Source organism: Vigna umbellata, chromosome 6 (genome assembly GCF_029865625.1).
Source record: "Vigna umbellata cultivar VRB3 chromosome 6, Vumbellata_1.0, whole genome shotgun sequence".
Taxonomy (NCBI): Eukaryota; Viridiplantae; Streptophyta; class Magnoliopsida; order Fabales; family Fabaceae; genus Vigna; species Vigna umbellata.
In genome coordinates this window covers 38642698-38662524 of record NC_142170.1, presented here as the reverse complement: position 1 = coordinate 38662524, position 19827 = coordinate 38642698, and the positions used below count along the sequence as shown (strand labels likewise).

General features: G+C 29.1%; 2 protein-coding genes and 1 pseudogene across 2 annotated transcripts; 2 read left to right on the top strand and 1 right to left on the bottom strand.

The window, feature by feature from the left end:
- Positions 1–1674: 1674 nt before the first annotated feature.
- On the top strand, positions 1675–7486 carry LOC124848270 (uncharacterized). The gene is made up of 11 exons (XM_088092952.1): positions 1675–1835; positions 2038–2146; positions 2227–2297; positions 2378–2427; positions 2799–2872; positions 2964–3026; positions 3353–3440; positions 6611–6673; positions 6743–6822; positions 6937–7008; positions 7094–7486. Exons 2-11 carry the CDS (start codon positions 2115–2117, stop codon positions 7173–7175), a joined length of 675 nt encoding a protein of 224 aa, XP_087949078.1. The 5' UTR covers positions 1675–1835; positions 2038–2114; the 3' UTR covers positions 7176–7486.
- An 8843-nt stretch (positions 7487–16329) lies between these two features.
- LOC124826026 (uncharacterized) lies at positions 16330–16643 on the bottom strand. The gene has a single exon (XM_047298786.2). It carries the CDS (start codon positions 16594–16596, stop codon positions 16369–16371), a length of 228 nt encoding a protein of 75 aa, XP_047154742.1. The 5' UTR covers positions 16597–16643; the 3' UTR covers positions 16330–16368.
- A 2602-nt stretch (positions 16644–19245) lies between these two features.
- LOC148197423 (uncharacterized) lies at positions 19246–19805 on the top strand (annotated as a pseudogene).
- The last annotated feature ends 22 nt before the right edge of the window (positions 19806–19827 follow it).

The window sequence follows — 19827 nt, the reverse complement described above, 5'->3', positions numbered from 1 at the left end:
AATTCTAACACTTGGCACTAGTTTTTCAACTATCAAAGTCATATATGAATTTGGTGACATCCCATGTTGCAATGAGACATTTATACAACTGTTCTGTTAAATAACTGTGTAAGGGTTTAGAATGCTTAAGTATACTTAAATATGATTTTTTTTATCATAGTTTTATTTAAAATTTATTTTTTAAGATTTTTGAACATTTTTTTTAAGATCTAAAGCAATTAATAGTAAAAAATATTTAGGTATTTTTTCTCTGGTAAGTCTAAAACAATTAATACTATTTTTTTTATCTTCTGATACCTAAAATGAAGATTTAGCCAAATAAAGGGAGTTACGTGTATTATATTTTGTTTAACTTCCTTACATCACTCATCTTCTAAAAATATAAAATTTACTCCCACAGAATACTAGTTTACGACTTCACACTTGATTAATTTATAAATTATATTTCTATGTAAGTAACATTATTGTCCAAATTGTATACAAAGATCACTGTTCTTTTATTTGTATTGTTTATAACTTTAATTCTTTAGACTACTAAACCACAAAGGATAACATAAAAAAAGGTGACTTGTAGATATTTAGTGTTAGGATATTTATTCTATACATGAAAATTAAATATCACGAAACAATCCTATTATTTTTTTTATACATAAATGTGTATATGTTGTTGCAATGTGTTTTATATGAACTATTTTCCTTATCAGTTTTTTTAGTTTACAAAAATCTCACGAATAAACACATATGTTGTCTTATTATTTAAGTTATAACTCATTATTCATACTATCACAACAAACGTTTTGATGGAACCAAAAGCTTCCTTTTTATTTATTTGATTTTTTTTTTCCATTTAATAAGAAGAATGATTCAGGACACATGTTCCACAATTAACCTTTTTAATATTACATTTTGATTTAGCTGTAAATTTTGCATTCAATAATAGTGTATAAAAAGGTCCATACCATTGATTGGTAGCTGAAAAATAATTTAAAACATATTTCCTAAATTTTAATTTTAGAACATGTTAAAAACTATCATGGTGGGATTACACTTTCTAAAATATGAAGTTGGGCAAAGACAATTATTTAGAATAATATTTTTTCAAAAAGTGATGCAATTAAAAAAACATGAAATACAAAATTTCAATTTCTGTAAGTACTTTTACGCTCTTAGTTAACTAGAGTTATAGAGATAAGTAACTTCAATTAAAATATTTTAATTAAATTAAAAAAAAAATCGTGGATTGGTTAGAGAGACAAGTTGTTTGCTTTAAGTTACCCTATAAAATGGTCCAGCCCAAAGGTTCATTTGTTCCACCTATCCTCAGATAGTTTCTTCTTACCTTTTCATATATTTATTTCTTGCATTTCCATATAAAAATATTTCTGTTTTACATTTTTTGAATTCTGAGTTCAAAATAGTTTTGGATTGTGCAATTTGAAAATTAAAAATGACTTCCAAATTATACAATATAAAAATTAAATAATTAAAAATTTACTTTTGATTTTTAAAGCGCACAATTTAACAAGAATAAAATGAAAAATTTATTTATACAGGGTGCAGAAAGAAAACACTCTATAATGGGCCGGGCATTTGTCTCATCATGGCCCATTATTGTCAATTCTCTCATCTAACGTACCTACCACAAGATTTTATTTCCCGAGATGGCTCGTTCTCATCCACGTCTCAAATCTCCAAATCAAAATTCGAATATTCCAATTTCACAGCTTCCAAATACTTTCCCTATGCCAAAATTATCAAACCCTAACATACGAATTTGGCAGGTGATATATCCAAAGCGTCGTCAAACCAAACAATTATCGTCTTCCCCGTCTCCGGTACCTCAGTTTTTGTCTTTCTTGTTCCAATCTTTGTTCAGATTTATTTCATCCTAAGATGCTTTGAATTTCTAATTTTTGACTTTGACCTGTTGTACGGAGTTCATGTTTTTGGTAGTTCTCTGTTTCACACATTTCTAATGCTTCAACGGCATGAATTGTTTCTAGATGTTCACAATTTCTTATTTCTACAACATTGCAGGGAGCGTCAAGTTTACGGGAACAAGGGCTTTCGCTTCAATTCTAATCGGTGAAATTGGAATTATCGATCAATTCGTCATGAAGTTCTTGGAGTGCGCCGCTTTAGACAGGTAATTATAACTTGAAACGAATTTGAAGGATTTTGTTGTATACATTTGGGGTATAATAGTTATTGTAATAACATTTTCAGGCTTAATGATTTTTTGGATAATTTGAACATGGGGGAACGGACTATCAAAGGATGCCTTGAAGCTTATAGTTGTAAGGAGTAACAAGTGAATTCTTACTCATTGTTTGCATTTGGTTGGGGGTAATAGCTAACAACTTTTTTTTCTTCATAGGCAAACATGCTGGAACGGATAAAAAACTCTCCATCAGTTTGGAGACCGAGGTAGATTGATGGCATAAATATTGCTTCTCTCACTTCACTGGATTTTTATTTTTCTATAAGCTGTTTTGAGTATGTTAAGAATAGAAGTATGATGTAATTAATTCAGTGCTATAAACTTTATTTTGTGCTATTTGCATGTTTTCCTATCTGAGCGAATTGTGCTCACATCGAATAATTGCTAGAAAATATCACTTGCATCATGTATGCATATATTAACTTATTATATTATAGTATAGAAGTGATAGAATATAAATCATTTTTTTTTCTTGTGTTGGGAGGAAAAGAACTTTTGAAGTTAAAATGTCTTGGATGTTGAAACATGGAATAGGCCCTTCAATGGACTATTATCATTTGAACCTTTTCAATTTCAGATACTTGATTATCTTGGGCAATCATCTGACACTGATTCATCCTCACCGGATCAAACCTTATTAACCAGAACCAGGTGGCCTCTATTATCTAGATAGGTTCAGGAAAGTGAAAATCAGCTCTGAGGTCTCTTTTAAATGTTTTCATTTTTTGTTCTTTTATTCCAGCCGAAAGACATTGGTTTACCTGGTTCTTACTCTGTATCACATATATCCCGATTATGATTTCAGGTACCTCAGTATCTTATGATGCATAAATATTTCTCTGTTATTATCTATAGGATAAAAAAGGAGGATTATGGGTAATGCTATTGTCAGCTTTGTTGGCGACATGGCAACCCACTATATAATCCTTTTTCTTTTCAATGGGAGTGTTGTCAAAAGGCTTGACAGACAGTTCAGAAAACTGTTGCTCTAGAAGCTGAGAGTTCAATTCTCTCCATTTCCCAAGTCTTTTGATAATTTAAGTGTTTGAACAGTTTTGTTTTAACTTTGCTATTTTGTTGGATCATGCTTTTGTTTTTCCTATAATACCATACACGTATAATGGTTTTTAGTGCAGTTAAAGCTCACCAGTTTTTCGCAGAAGAATCATGGGACAGTTTTAAGCAGATTTTTGATACCTACATGTGTGAAGCTTCAAAGGTGCTCCTATTAATAGTTGTCTATATATTGTTTTGAGATTTCTTTTATTATTTGTATTGCCCCTTTGATGTTTGGTATACAGAAAATCTTATAGGCATGTATGATGTTTTTGGGGTTTTTTTAGGTATCTAGACAAAAATGGAGTGGGATTTACGTATATGGGCAAAAAAAAATTTTAATTATGCATTTAGGCAAGTTGTGGGGCCAAGACGACTTCATATGAGGAAGTCGTGCCCCCTACTTCACCTTGACATAACAGTCGAAGGTGAAGTTGTGCACCCCCAAAACGTAACGTTTTTAGGCTCTGGTAATCGATTACGTAGTGCCAAAGTCATGCAGGGGACACAAGCTCACCTGTAATCAAATAGACTCCTTCTGTAATCGATTACAAGAAGTATAAATGGACATAAACTCTCTGCTTACCAAGGCGGTGTAATAGCAAAGTTGACTCTGGTAATCGATTACATACTAGAGGGTTTGAGCTTTGAAACAATGAGTTTTTTTGGTTGTTGACCATGTATTTTGTTTATGGTTCTTGATTAACTTATTCACCATATCTATCTTGTTATTATTTAATTATTTTAATCTAATTAATAAACTATGTTTTTAAATATAATGAAATAAATATATTTGATAGGACTAATTATGTTTCTAATTAGAAAACAAATATAATTTAATTAGAAACATAATTAATACTATCAATTATAATTAGAAACATAATTAATTCTATCAAATATATTTATTTTATTATATTTAAAAACATATTTTATTAATTAGATTAAAATAATTAAAGAATAACAAGATAGATATGGTGAATAAGTTTCTTAATGTAATTAAGAACCATAAACAACATACATGGTCTACAACAAAAAAAACTCATGGTTTCAACACTCAAACCCTATCTAGTAATATTACCAGTCATTTTTGCTATTACACAACCTTGGTAAGCAATTACCAGAGAGTTTATGTTCATTTACATTTCTTGTAATCGATTGTAGAAGGGGTGTAATTGATTACAAGGGGACTGCACGACTTTGGCACTGTGTAATTGATTACAAGGCCTGGTATTAGAGCCTAAAAACGTTTTGGGGTGCACGACTTGACCTTTGATTGTTGTGTCAGATAAAGTCGTGCAGGGGGGCACAACTTCCTCATACAAAGTCGTTTGGTCCTCCACGACTTGTCTAAATGCGTAATTTAAACTTTGTTTGCCCATATATGTAATTCCCACTTCATTTTTGCCTAGATAAGTAAAAAAAACCGATGTTTTGGCATAAGATTATTGTGTATATAAATTGTTGGTATTTATAACTACTTTGGATTGGATTCCTATGTTTTGTATGATTCGCAGGTATGATTGACCTTGTTTGGTTGGACCTAGTAGCCTTATGCGCTTACAAATTCTAAAATTACTTCTAGGGTTTAGGTACGAAAGAAGTAGGGAGAGGAATCTGAATAATATGATATTAAGGTGAAACAGAATATCGAGAACTAACTTATCCTATTATGAAGCAATGTCAAAATCCAGAGAAGAAACCATTTATACCGATGTTTTAAAACTAAGATTAATGAATGACCTGATAAGGCAAGGGTCGCTGTCCAGACCAGTGAGTCATTAGTTGATCAGTATGAAGGGGTTAATAATATGACTAATATCTCCATATGATATATATTATATTTGTGTATTATATAACAATCAGACAAGTTGGTATAGTGGAGAAGCTTGCTTTATGTCTACTTGGAGGTGCTGGTTTTGAGTCTTGGTGCTTTAAGGTGTTTGCTTTTGTGGAATTGTTGACTCTGCAGCTTTAGAGTGTGAAAGGCAAGATGTGAGAGACAGACATGGCAGACTGATCCCACACAGTCTTCTGACGAGACTCTGACTGTTTCCACCCACTGAGCATGCTGTAGTTTCGACTGGTTTGATGATGTCATTATTGGGTTACAAACATGTCCGACCTTAGTTATCAACTCTGAAATCAACTCAGACTGGCTGCATGACTGGTTCCTGATCTGAACTGAGTTTCAGAACATTGATTCAAATCACACTATGGCTACCTACCACAATGATGCACAAGTGAGGTGTAGTGGGACGAATTCACACCAAATGCCAGTGGAAGAGCATAAACGCTTGAAAAAAGTCACGTGGCACAAACTAAACTATATATCACCACCACAAAGAATGACAACTGGCAAAAACAACTGAAAGTAACTTATACCTGATTAAAGTAGCAAGTAAACACTAGACTGAAGTGTTCAACATAGCAGAACTCTGCCCATGCCAGTCAATCAGTTACTGGAGTGCAGCACATAGCAGCAAGAGGGGTTTGACCTGACTGGAGAAGACTGGGGAAGATGATTGGATGTGGTAGTGGATGCCAGAAAATAAATAGAAAATACCACTATTGGTTTAAGGTGAGAATGTGTAGAATCTAGCATGTGATGCTTCTTTGCTTCACCTGTTGTGAGACAATGGGAACTAGCTTTTCAGGACAACAAATACAACTGTTAGTTTGATTACAATAGATTGAACACCCGAGTGTAGGTCAGAGATAGAAATTGTGGAAGTAGAGAAAGTGGCGAACATAAAGTTTAGGTAGGGATGGTGAAAATAGAGAATAAATATTTTCATAGCATAATTCTTAGTAGGGCATAATTTGTTAAATACAGACACTAATTCTACATTCCTAATCCTAATCAATAACTGGAAACAAATGGTGAATATGAAACCAATTTCAAGAGACCATTCTTAGGAGACTTTCAAACATACTCTCAAAGTAATATTCTGGACAGTTTTTGTAAGTTGTAACTGTCTACTTTTATTTTTAAATTATATATTATACGGTTGTTTTTACACGTGTTTTGTTCTCACTTGCTTGGTTCTCGACTCAAACTTGACTGACTATACTATAATTAGAATTTCTCCATCGTTAGGCACTTAAGATTCTCAGATTGAAAACCAGGCATAACCTAGTCCCTTATAATGAAAACACATCTTTACCTGGATTGAGAGCATTTGAAATATTTGAGATTGACAATAATGCAGTGATATTCTACATATCTCATTCTGACTGAGACTCTGCAAAATTTATTATATGTTACTTTATATAATGATTAGTTCTCCTGCAGTGGTTTTCTTAACTAACGTTTTGGGTAACTTGTCTGTGAAGGAATGGGCTGAGACTCTTGGTGGTACTTCTTTGATGGACACCTTGTTCAAGGCCCTTGATGAGGTATGGTTTCCTTAAAAAGTGAATAGAAGTAAATCAATATATGCACTTATGTAATACCTTGTGATGCAGGTGGTGAAGTTAGCGGATTGTGAAATTTATGGCTACGTCCCTGATTCTGAGGCAGACCCATTACAAGAGAGTGGAGCAATGTAAATTTAAGTTTGCCACATATTGCCACATTGCATAACAAATTAAAATTGTTATTACCATAACTTTTCTTATTATAAGTTATTCCAATAATTATCATTTTCCATTTGCTACAGATGGTCCTTCAATTTCTTGTTTTACAATAGAAAGCTTAAGCGGATAGTAACATTTCGATTCAGTTGTTTTAGGTCAGTTGGAAATTTCACAATCTGTTTCTGAATCTACTTTTGGTTGCATCTACATTCATTCCTAACACAATCCTGTTTGTGGCAGTAACCTGATTGCTGACGGATTGCTTGTTGATGAAATACACAACGAGTACGATGAAGAAATATTTACTGACATGGATATATGAGTAACTTCTACCTGTATCAGTTAGCATAAGAAGACCTCTGATCCTCCCATGTTTAGTTCTGTAATATATGATGCTTTCAGATGTGTAATGCTGTAAATCGAAAATTGTATCTGTGGAGCTTGAGTCGTAGATATAACATATGTATCTTGTCGTATGCATATAGTAGATTTAACATCTGTATCTTCCTCCAGTGCACATTATAGGTTCAGATCTGTATCATCCTCCACTGTTAGGACACACCCCTGGTGTAATACTAGCAAAAACAAGCTTATTTGAAATTGAAACAAACTGTCTTTTTTCACATTAGTCTACATTCCTCTGAATGATGCTTCTTTTCCTCGCAATTTGTTTTCGGTGAGTTAAGGCAAGGGTGCCTGAGCGATGCAGATTGATTTGTTGATCATTAGTTTCGTTTCCAGCATTTTTGACGCTCGAGTAAATTCAAGTCTATGGACCCTAACAAAATGTCCACTGCAGTTTGGTTATATTAACTATTTTCATCTATTTTTGCCTTGATTTGATGAACATTTTTGTATTGATAGAATCTTTACCAACTGAATGGTCAGGGACTCAACTCATTCTTAGGTTATCAATTATGTAAATAGAGCTTGGTTTTTCTCGTGATGTTATATTATACTTCCAAAGGTACAGGTGGGGAGGAAATAATTGTTGAAGTTAATTTTTCCTTGTTTTTCCCTTTAGATTATTTATGGATTAGTAGCCTAATGCATTTAAAATCCGGGTATATTTTGACAGGTTGTGGCATTATAAAATGATGACACGATGTGAGGGATGAAAAAGAAATGATGATATGACCTCTGCATTGTATATTTTCTAGTGATGTTTTTTAACATAGGAATATGTACAGAATTGTTGTCCCCTATAAGGGCTCGGTTTAATCTATTTCTGAATTTTGATCAATAATAAGAAATTCCAACATGAGGAAGGATAAATTACTGCTTTAGGAAGAAAAGCATTATTTTATGCGAATTTAGATAGTGAAGAAACATATAATGCTAACTAGCGAAACACATCTTCGATATAGTCAAGTGAGAAATAAAAAAACCAGCACTAGAAGTCTTGTATAAATAACTCAGTTTATTATTGAACTATTATCCATCAAAATAATCATAAAGTTCTATATTCTGTGTATTTTAATATTGCTTTACTTGTATAGTTACATTAGTTTATGAGAGAGAAAAAGGTCCATTAATGGAGGTATACGTGTCCATCAGACTAATTAGCGTAAGTGGAGGGGGGGAAAACAAAGAATATTTAACAATGATACATTGTTCTGTGACCTTTTACATAACCATTTGAAAATAAGAAGGGAGGTTTTATGATCATTCTCCTTTTGCCCCATTCTTCTGTTTCCATGATTTGAAGTCCCCACCACTTCGATACATTAAAGGATAAGAAAGGATAGTGAATCTGTGAAGGAATCTGATGGAGAGGGACGTTGTTGGGTGACAATGGGTTCTTCTGCCAACTAATCAGACTTAAACTCAATCTTATAGGATGATTGTGCCTTCCTCTAAATGGAATTCGCATGGTTAGTGGTTAGTGTGACTGTTGCAAAATTTTCCCAATTTTATCTTCCTGTCTATTGGAACAATTTCCCAATTAATTGCCACCATTGCTGGCACCGATTACATGGAACCCACCTAGGTTTTTTTAAGAGCTTCTAGTTAGTCATCATTTTGATGGAAATTAAAAGTTTCTTTTACAACAAAATGTAAACTTACAAACTTAACTAAATTATCAAGTTCTTTTCTTGTCTATCTTAAATTTGTTAAGGACACACACAAGTTCTTTTCTTGTCCATCTTAAATTTGTTAAGGTATAAATTGACTTTATCTTGAGTCGACGTGAGACTTTCAACACACTTTCTCACACCGAGATAATACATTCAATAGTGGCCTGATAGTGGGTGGAACAATATGTCCACACAAATTTCGATAGGATAGATTTTAACCTGGCTCTGATACCATATTAAGAAGTGAACTTTAAGTCCAACTCAATCCTACAAAATCGACTTGGTTTCTAAGTCATGTGGAACTTCCAACACACTCTATCACGTCGATGTATATGCATATCGAGCGTGAGACTAGACACTAAAGGAAGGAAAAGTTAAAAAAAATATACTTTATCAAATATTTTGTTAAACTCCTTCATCTATGTTAAAGGAAAAGTTGTAAAAGTTAAATCACCAACAAGGTGTTATTTTCAATTAATTCGAACGAATAATAAAGAATATTATAAATGATTGTTATTTATTAAACTTGAGTAAGTGTATGTGAACAGGGTGTACTTAATTCTTTCGTGTACATAATTATATTTAGTTCATTTGCAACTTATCTTAAAATAACTGATATTTTTAATTTACAATTTACTATAAATTTGTTTTTCTATTTTTTTCCTTAAAGAAATTAATTACCTCAATCTTAGTAAATTTAGTATAATGTATCTGTTAATTTGATAACCTCCACAAATATTTATCGGGAGAGGAAGAGTATTTTTGTAAAAATACATAAAAAATACATCTTATTTGTATTCTTAATTCTATACGTTAAAATGTTAAACGGCAGATAACTTAGGATTGAGAAATAAATAAGAAAGACAAATCTAAAATTGTATAATATCTTATAAAAGGATAGATAATTTATTCTATATTTTATAAGGATAAGAGAGAATGAGTGATAGATACTTTTTTGTTCTAAACATGATTTAAGGATATGTAATTGACACTACTAATGCATTGTTAAATAGAAGTAATGATTATTAAATAAATGACATATAAAAATATGGTTGTTGGTTTGTGTCTGCGTGTATCTTCTTTATTGAATGAGTGAAACTAGGGTTATTTAGAATATTATTACATCTTTCTTTTTGAAATTAGATGGGAAAAGTGGAACACTATGACTAAAAAGAACCACATTCTTTCTATAAAATATTCACTTTTACTATTATACGCCATCATGTTCTTTTTAGTTGCAATGAAACTTTCACTCGTGCCATGGTGGCCCACAAATCTATGCCCACAAAGTAATCCTATATGCCAAAGCCAAAAGAAAAAGAAAAAGAAAAAAAGGGAAAGTATTAGTCATTTTGGTTGTGAAATTTGGTGGATTGTTTAACCTTGTGCATATAAATTATATTATATTATATTATATTATATATATATATATATAATATATATATAATTTTAAAAAAAATAGTTTTTTAAATTTAAATTTAAGTTGACGTTTGAGTTTATATGTTTCAATTTAAAACTTAAATGTTATTTTGAGATGTCGTTTAATATGTGAAAAAATTAATTTTATTAGATTAAAATGATTATATTAATTATTTTTAAAATTAAAGGATTAAAATATATTAAAATTTGAAATATAAATGAATTTTAATTTTGGATCAAGTTTATAAATTAAAAGCATATTTAATTATTAAAATTTCAATACAAATAAATTATTTTCTTATTGAAACTTGTTAGAAAGTTGTGGTGTTGATCTATTTGAATAAACAAAATTAGTTACACTAAAGAAAAATACGATGATGTAGAAATTGATATACTAGTTAAAATAATAATAATAATGATGATGATGTTGACGATATTATTAGTAATAGAAAAAAAATACATGAGTAGTACTAATACTAATATTTGATTATAGTCATAGCGAAATCAATAGTTATATTACAATGAGAATTCTAGTAATAATGTGGTAGGAGAATATCAATGAGTTTTGTGAAGCTACTTTTGAACAATTGTTTTGACAATTAAAAATCATCTATAATTTAACAGATTAAGGTAAAGCATAAAAAATTGAGTTGAAAATTAATTTAACTTCATAATCAAACGCTTTCTTATGAAATTTATGGTGGTAAATTATAACTTATAAAAAAGATGAAATAATTTAAATTGGCTTTCATTGTCCGTAATTTTTTGGGGAATATGCATGAAAGAGCTAACAAGTTTATTGCATAGTGAATTTGAAATGTAACAAGCCTAATATTTCTGAGATACAAGTCCACTTTAAAAAAAGTCTAATATATCTCTTTAGCACAGATTACCTTCATCTAACTAAAATGATTTTCTTATATATTTTTTTTTCATATTTATATATATTAACAAGGTCACAATTCGTTAATGTAAGATATAATATGACAGTGAAAAAACAATGTTGGCCAATGACAAAATTAAACACTTGTAAGAAAAATCTCAACATATAATCCTTTTGTTATGGTAACATTTGACATTCATATATATTTTCAAGTGAAAACAAACCTACCACAGTTAATTAGATAAATAATGGTAAGGGACATTGACACGTATTATAAAGATAAAATAGTGAATTTTAATATTTTTAAGAAGAAAAAAAAATATTGTATGTGTAAAATATATCATGGATAATAATGAATCAAATTTTGAAATAAACAATGAAATAAAATAATTAAGCCCCAGACACATGTTATCAATTTATTATTACCTAAAGAAAAGCCATTGACATGTAGCACGCATCAAACACAGGAGTACTCATGTGATGCTGCGCATACACACACGTGTGTGTATATATATATATATATATATATATATATATATATATATATATGAGTTTGTTATCGCGCGGACATCTGTTTTTCAGTTGCTATATTTTAGCAATGTGTACCGAGTTTTAATAGACAAAAATATGCTTATATATCATACATTTTAAGTTTTAAGGTTAAGGGTATTTTAATAATTTTTATTCTCAAAACTAAAAAAAACCCTTACTCATCTCTCTCATTCCTCTCAACCATTTCTTTTTCATCTCTCTCACTCTAACCTTTTCTCTGTGTCATCTTACTGTTGTAGTCTCAATTGAAAAAATCGAAAACACTTCGTTAAACAATCTTACAAAAAATGATTTTATAATGAGTTTTCATTTTTATAATGAGTTTTAATTTTATAATTGACTGAAGGTGAATATGTCAATGACTCAACTCTTTACAAAGGCAAATTGTTTAAGGGTAAGTGTTTTCGATTTTTTGTAATTTTATAATTTTATAAAATCATTTTTTGTAAGACATGATATATAAGAGTATTTTTGACTACTAAAATCCGATAATGTGTACTAACTGAAAAACAGGTGTATGCCCCTTAGCAAACTCCATATATATATATATATATATATATATGTATATATATGTATATATGTATATATATGTATATATGTATATATATGTATATATGTATATATATGTATATATGTATATATGTATATATGTATATATGTATATATGTATATATATATATATATATATATATATATATATATGTATATGTATATGTATGTGTATGTGTATGTATGAGATATCATCTGAGTGATCTGTTTCTGCGCAGGATCTTAGCCTGTAATGCAAAACATTGATCAAAATGTTGGCAAGTGTAAGTCCTCTGAGCAACACACATGTCCTGCTACTTTTTTATTTTTTAGTTTCTTAATTTCTTATTTTAATATTCATGATGGTGGCTGAAAGAGAATCATATTGTCTTTATAGATCACAAGAATCAAAAGAAAAATTCAACTCAACCTCATGACTTACTCTCTGTCATCTTTCTGCACCTTAAACCATGTTTTCAGCAGCTGCCATAAACCCTTCAAACACCCCAAAATAACATGCCAAAGGTTTAGTGACAATGGTAATAGAGATTAACAACATTATTCACTCTCATCAATAGCTTAATTAATTTCTTTAGCTGCACAAAAACCATCTTCTCCTTGTTTGTGTTTTTTTCAGCCAAACATCCTTATCTTTCTATGTGATTTCAACCTTTTCACTGTCCCAACATCATGGTCGTTACAATTATTGTACTATAATGCAGTTTTTTTATTAATTTTCTGCCGTATATTGTTGTTTTTGTTGGCAGAGAAGCGAGCAAAGATTGTCGATGCAAACCTGGGAATCCTGAGGGAAAGAATTGAACAAGTGCGAAAGAGAGAGACCCTGATAAAGAGAGTTGGGTGGAATTACAAGCATGGTTATGACCATAAGTACAAGAAAGATTGTATGATAACACAATCTGCAGAGGTTTTAGGTTTGGCATGTGGTGCAATTGGCCTTGTCTTTCTCCTTGGTTCTCTTACCATCTTCCTTCTGTCCCTCCTTATATGTGCATATCATGTCTCTAATTAAGAACCATCTCATCTTTCTCAATAGATCATAGCTAGTTACTTCGATTTAGGTATAAGAATGTGTTCATATAAAACCTATAATTGATGCAGTATATATATGTGTGGTTTAGGTTTTCTGCTGATGGATTTGTAAAATAGTTTGAAGTATTCTGTATATAAATTGTGTTTGTTTATTGGTTAAGTCTGAGAAACCTTTTTCTATTTATGGAGATAGCAAGATTGAGATTGAGATAACAAAATTTTGAATAATATAACCAGTAGATGACTTTTGTTGGAGAGTTTTGATCGATTATTTTTGGCAAGATTTTTCTCATATAATGACTAATTACTAAATTCAAAATTCTGGTTTAACTTATTTAACTATAACGTTGTGCTGATAATAAAATCTATTAATTTTTATGTTCATATTAAGGTATTAATAATGTACTTATTATTTAAAACTGATTAGGTGCGTTATTTCATACACTTTTAATCTGTTAAGTCTATAAAGAAGCTGAACTTATCACATAAAAAAAATCTAAAATTCTTGAACTTAAATAAAAAAAATTTGGTTGAATATCAAATGAACCAAATATAAAATAATGCAAAGTTAACACAAATTATTTATAACTTTTTGTCAGGTGATGATAAGGATTAGAAAGTGCAAAATTTTAGTTCATGAATTCTTACCGAACTGTGATTTGGTTTCTGAAGTGTGCATGTTAAATTTAAAAAAAAAAATGAACTTATATACATCTTATTTTACATCCTTAACAATTTGCAATTTCTAAATATTATTGTTACTTTATCTGTTAAAGTTTTAGGAATTGAAAGCAATGTATATAAAGATGAATAGAGATAAGTTTTAAGTATATTTTATTTATAAGAACTAAAGCTTGTTAAAGTGAGTAATTTAACTTTTGTATATATAAAATTATAGGTATGGAATGTATATGGCATGATGGGATTGGGTGTGACATATCTGCCAGCAAAGGTGGGTACTTGTCATTTTTGGCTTATGACTTTTCAACAGTTTGCGAAGAATATCCTTCATTTTTTCCTTAATTACATCTTAATTACCTTAATTATTTTTATTAATTATACCTAAAAAATAAATTTAAAACTATGGCGTGTTAATACTAAGATTAAGTCATGATTTGTTTTCTTCGATATTTGCGATTATTTGTGAGTTGATTGATGAGGCAGCCACGTATGAAAAGTGACTCAAATGCCACATGTCATATCCTCCTTCTCCACTACTTATCCTAACAACTGGAATTATCAAATTCTTGAGGAGTCAACTGAAAAATTATTTTTTTTTAAATTAATGCATCTAAATATATCTGTATAAATAGTCAAACAATTCAAAAAGGTTAATGCTTTTATATAGTTAATAAAATAAAAATAGTTACAGCATCATTTAAAAAATTTAGTTCGTAACGTAATGCCTTTCCCAATGTAAACAGAGTACACTAAAACCAAATATTATTGATCAAATTGATGTATATAACTAAGTTTTAAAAAATGATATTTTAATCTAATCATTTATAATCCAACCAAATAATTTATAAACCAACCAAATAGTTAGTTTCCTTTCGCTTGGATATTCTAAAGTTTAATAATCTAAGCATTTATAATCTTCAATTATTCACGTTTTTTCTTCAAAAAAAAAAAACTTCTTACCCTTTACTCTCTCAACCAGTTAAGAATTATGGAATTAATATTGAATTATTTTAATACTTCAACTCTCACCCGAGTTTGTTTTAATTTTTTATTAATTAGGGTAAACATTTAACAAAAAACATCAATTTGATCTCTTACAATATTTAACACACAAAATATTATGATAAACTGATTAAAATTGTAATAACAAATCTCACCTTATATATTATCCAAGTAAATTATTAGAAACTTAACTATATTATATATGGGTAACAATTAACCTAAGAAGCTAATTTGATCTTTTACGAAATTTAAAATATAAAATATTATGATAAAATTTGTTTAATAATTTATTATTCACTGTATATTATTTCTAAAAAAATCTTTTAAAATAAAATAAATCTTTTAAATTATAATTAATAAACTTTTTTATCTTTTATTTAAAATATTTACCCATATTTATTATTTTCTTAATTATTATAATTTCTAGAATCTGTTAGTAAGATTTAGTTATTATTTTCTTTTGTAATTTTATGTGCAAATAATAATTTAAGTTGTAATTAAGTTTTAATTAAAATTTAATCGTGAGGTATGAATATGTATATCAACAATAATAGGCTTGGAGGAGATAAACGTATAAATGAAGAATAAGAAAAAGAAAATAAATAGAAAAAACCGTTTTAAGAAGAATTAGAATAAGCATTGGAAAAATAATTATTTTGATTTATTTCCATTGATTTCTTTTGTAATTTTAGGTAAAAATTGTAATTAATTAGGGTTGTACTCCTCAAATATGAACTTATCCAGATGTGAATATGTGAATTACAATTTTTGACTTAGCAGAGAGAAGAGAGTCAAAGATGAGCAAGGAAAATATCTGTCATACATTAAGATATAATAGATTTTAGTTTGATTTTAATATGAATTTTCTTTTTTCTTTCTTTGTTGACAATTCTCATATGAAACTTCTAAATATCAAACACTTTTTGTAATCACTTTTCAATATTTAGTTAATATTCTTTTTATTTATTTACTCCAACGAATAAAATGGTATTAGCTAGACACGAAGGCATTCAGTCTCTGATATGCTTTGTTTATTCTTTACGAAATTTTTTTATTTCAAGTATTATATATAGTGTCAAAATTTTAAAAGATTTATATTTTAAGTTTACGTCAAAAGTTGTATATTGTTGTGGGTATTTTATAATATTATTAGGTTTTGAATTTTGTTTTAAATTAAACAAGTTCAAGCAATTTCAGTTTTCACATAAAAAACTTAATTCATAAATAAAAATATATATAAAGTTGGTCCTTTTATTCATAGTAATAAAAGTGACATAATGAGCACAAGAGATAGAGCTTGAGCATTTGATAAAATAGAACTACTTGTTTGGCTTAGACGCAGCATGCAGATCGCTGAAGTATGCCTTAGGATTGCTCTCAAATGCTTCTCTTGAGATGTGACTTCCATCACCACCAGGGGCCTTCATATTTCCTACTGAACCACCATCGACGCTTGAATTTCCTCCACCGCTATCTTTTCCACCACCGCCTCCCTTGCCACCATCGGCTACCTTCCCACCGCTGTCTCCGCCATCTTTACCACCCATCTTTCAAATGATCACTTCCTAAAGTTGCTGATAGCAGAGAAGAGAAGATTTTTAATATCTCGACAATGTGAAATGCAATCTCATTTGATTAGCTATTTATAGAAGAGAAAAATGGAAAGCTCTGTTCAAAGGAATTAATGTTTTCTTTGTCGCAGTTAACGATAGTGTAGAGATAATTAAAATTGTGCTGTTATTCCCAAAGAATGCATGGATTCAAGAATTGAACTTGGAAAATTTTCAAATGCATTTAACCGTAACTGTTAGTTTCAATGGCACCGTTAGACATATAGTTTTCCCATGTGTTTCATGCTTCTTAAGTGGGACAAACTAACCATATGATGCATTTGAAGAATAATACATGCCTTTACTTATATATTTATTCAAAATAATAGTTTCTATTATCATAATAAAATTCTGTTAGCTTTGCTTTTCAATAAAAAATATATATAAAGAAGAAGCTCCAAAATTATAAACAAAACCTTAGGAAAGGAATAACCTTTAAATTTAAAGAAGTACCAAAACGTAGGAAATAAAAAAAATATATATAAACAAAAGAAAAATGTTCTTTTAACAACTTTTCTTCACAACTTTTTTACAACAGTATATGTCTATGTGATAGTTTGTGATTGATCTGTTTCAAATATACAGACCAATAAAATAGTAACACATATCTATTGTCAAAAAGTTATTAACATATGATAATCCTAAACAAAATGTTATCCTACTGTTTCTTTTTTATATTGAATCATTAGTAATATAATATTTTTTTATGTAAATTTTATTTTTCTTATAAAAATTATTTAATTAATATTTGAAAGCAAACTAAAGATATACAATTACTTAAAGAAATTAAAATGAAATAAAAATTTAGTATTTATTGGATGTGAAAACAGGAATAAGGATGAATTTTTCTTTGAAGATAAGAATGATAGTCAAATACACAGTCGTCCCACCCATTGTTATATATATTTGCTGTTTTTATTATTTTGAATTCCTTCGTCATTAATTAAGACCTAGAAATTCAAAATGAACACTCATTATCTTCCACATAGATTTACCATCTCTTCTATAAATATATGTTTCATTCTTTCTTTGTCTATTTCAATTCTGAAAACAATATTGTTCTTTTTTATTGTATATTTTAGAATTTCAAAAACATATTTATTATTAATTTTTTTATTGAATATACTATTACATAGCATATAAAAATTTAATAAATCAAAATAATTATCTATCCTAAAATATATAAAAATATTATTGTGAACAATTTAAATTAATCCATTAATGAGTGTAAAATTGTTCTGATATGTCAACTACTGTAAAATGTTATAAAAGCAAAAAAAAATTAAAAAAATCAGTCCAAGTAGTTTTAATGTAGTAAAGTATTTTCAGAATTAAGTGGTTATGTTAATGAAAAATACAATATATAATATTTTTACATTAGTTTATAAATAAAAAAAATAGTTAAACTACGTACTATTACTAATCAACTGTTATTAGTCAAAGTCTTAAATTAAACGATTTATTTTTAATTGTAAAAGATCATGATCAAAGTTTTCTTTATTGAAAATAATTAGTAATAACATAGCAAAGTAATGTATTTTTAGCGTCATCTTTCTTCTTAGGAATTATAATTAAGCAATGTATTTTCTTCTCAACCTCAAACAAATAAAAGAATAGTGTGAATTTTTTTTTTTGAGTTCACACATCTATAAAAAAAGTTAATTAATTCATTATATAATGGATCTATTGCAAGTATATATTTTCAAATATAATTTGTCAACTTTACTTTTTAAAAAATATATTTTATTTAAAAGACACACACACACACACATATATATATATATATATATATATATATATATATATATATATCACGTGGGCCGCGTAAAATTTAAAAACATATACATAAAAGTATATTTAAAACTATTGTTACATTTTCAAATTAGATGATTTTATTATAATTAATAACTAAAACTTAATATTATCATACATTTATATTCTTTAAATACTATAATATAAAAAGTTGATCTTTTAACTATTTTTTATTAAAATAAATTAACAGGTAAGTTTCACCTCTAAGTCATTTGTCTCATGGTACAGGGTGAAACTGAGTGAGATAGTTGGCCACCTCTGTTTTAGTACTTTTTTCTTCTTCTACAAACTCTAATAAGATTGTTGTATTTTCTTAATTTTTAATTTGTATATAAACTAATGTAATTTATTAAAAGTTCAATATTTTTTATACTTTTTTTCTCTTAAAAGTCTTTAAAAACAAAGTTTTCTAAACATGCTTAGAGCAATATTTACAAACACACTTAAAAGCAAAAGCTTTTTATGGGGAACAACTACTTTAAATGGATATATTTACTATGGGTTGATTTCTAAATTACAATTTCTTTAAATTTGACATTAAGAAAAAAAAATCATTAAAGATAAGACTGCAGGTAAATCAAAATACATTTTAAAGAAAATGTAATTAACTGGATGAAATTACTAGTTGAAATATGTTTGTATAAGAGATCAAGGTTTAAAATACTTTTTCTTCAACTTCCTCTGTACGTCACTATACACGCATTGGGAAAACCATGTCTAACGGTACCATTGAAACTAACAGTTACGGTTAAATGCATTTGATAATTTTCCAAGTTCAATTCTTGAATCCACGCGTTCGTTGGGAATAACAGCACAATTTTAGTTATCTCTACACTATCGTTAACTGCGAACAAAGAAAACATTGATTCCTTTGAACAGAGCTTTCCATTTTTCTCTTCTATAAATAGCTAACCAAATGAGATTGCATTTCACATTGTCGAGATATTAATAAATTTCTCTACTCTCCTATCAGCAACTTTAACCATTCGAAAGATGGGTGGCCAGGACGGTGGAGACAGTGCCGGCAAGGGAGGAGATAGTGGCAAGGGAGGCGGTGTTTGAAAAGATAGCGGTGGAGGAAATTCAATCGGTGGTGGAGGAAACTCAATCGGCGGTGGTGATTCAGGAGGAAATATGAAGGCCCCTGGTGGTGATGGAAGTTCCATCTCAAGAGAAGCATTTGAGAGCAATCCAAAGGCATACTTCAGTGATCTGCATGCTGCATCTAAGCCAAACAAGTAGTTCTATTTTATCAAATGCTCAAGTTCTAACTCTTGTGCTCATTATGTCACTTTTATCACTATAAATAAAAGAACCTATTTTATATTTCTATTTATCGATTGAGTTTTTTATGTG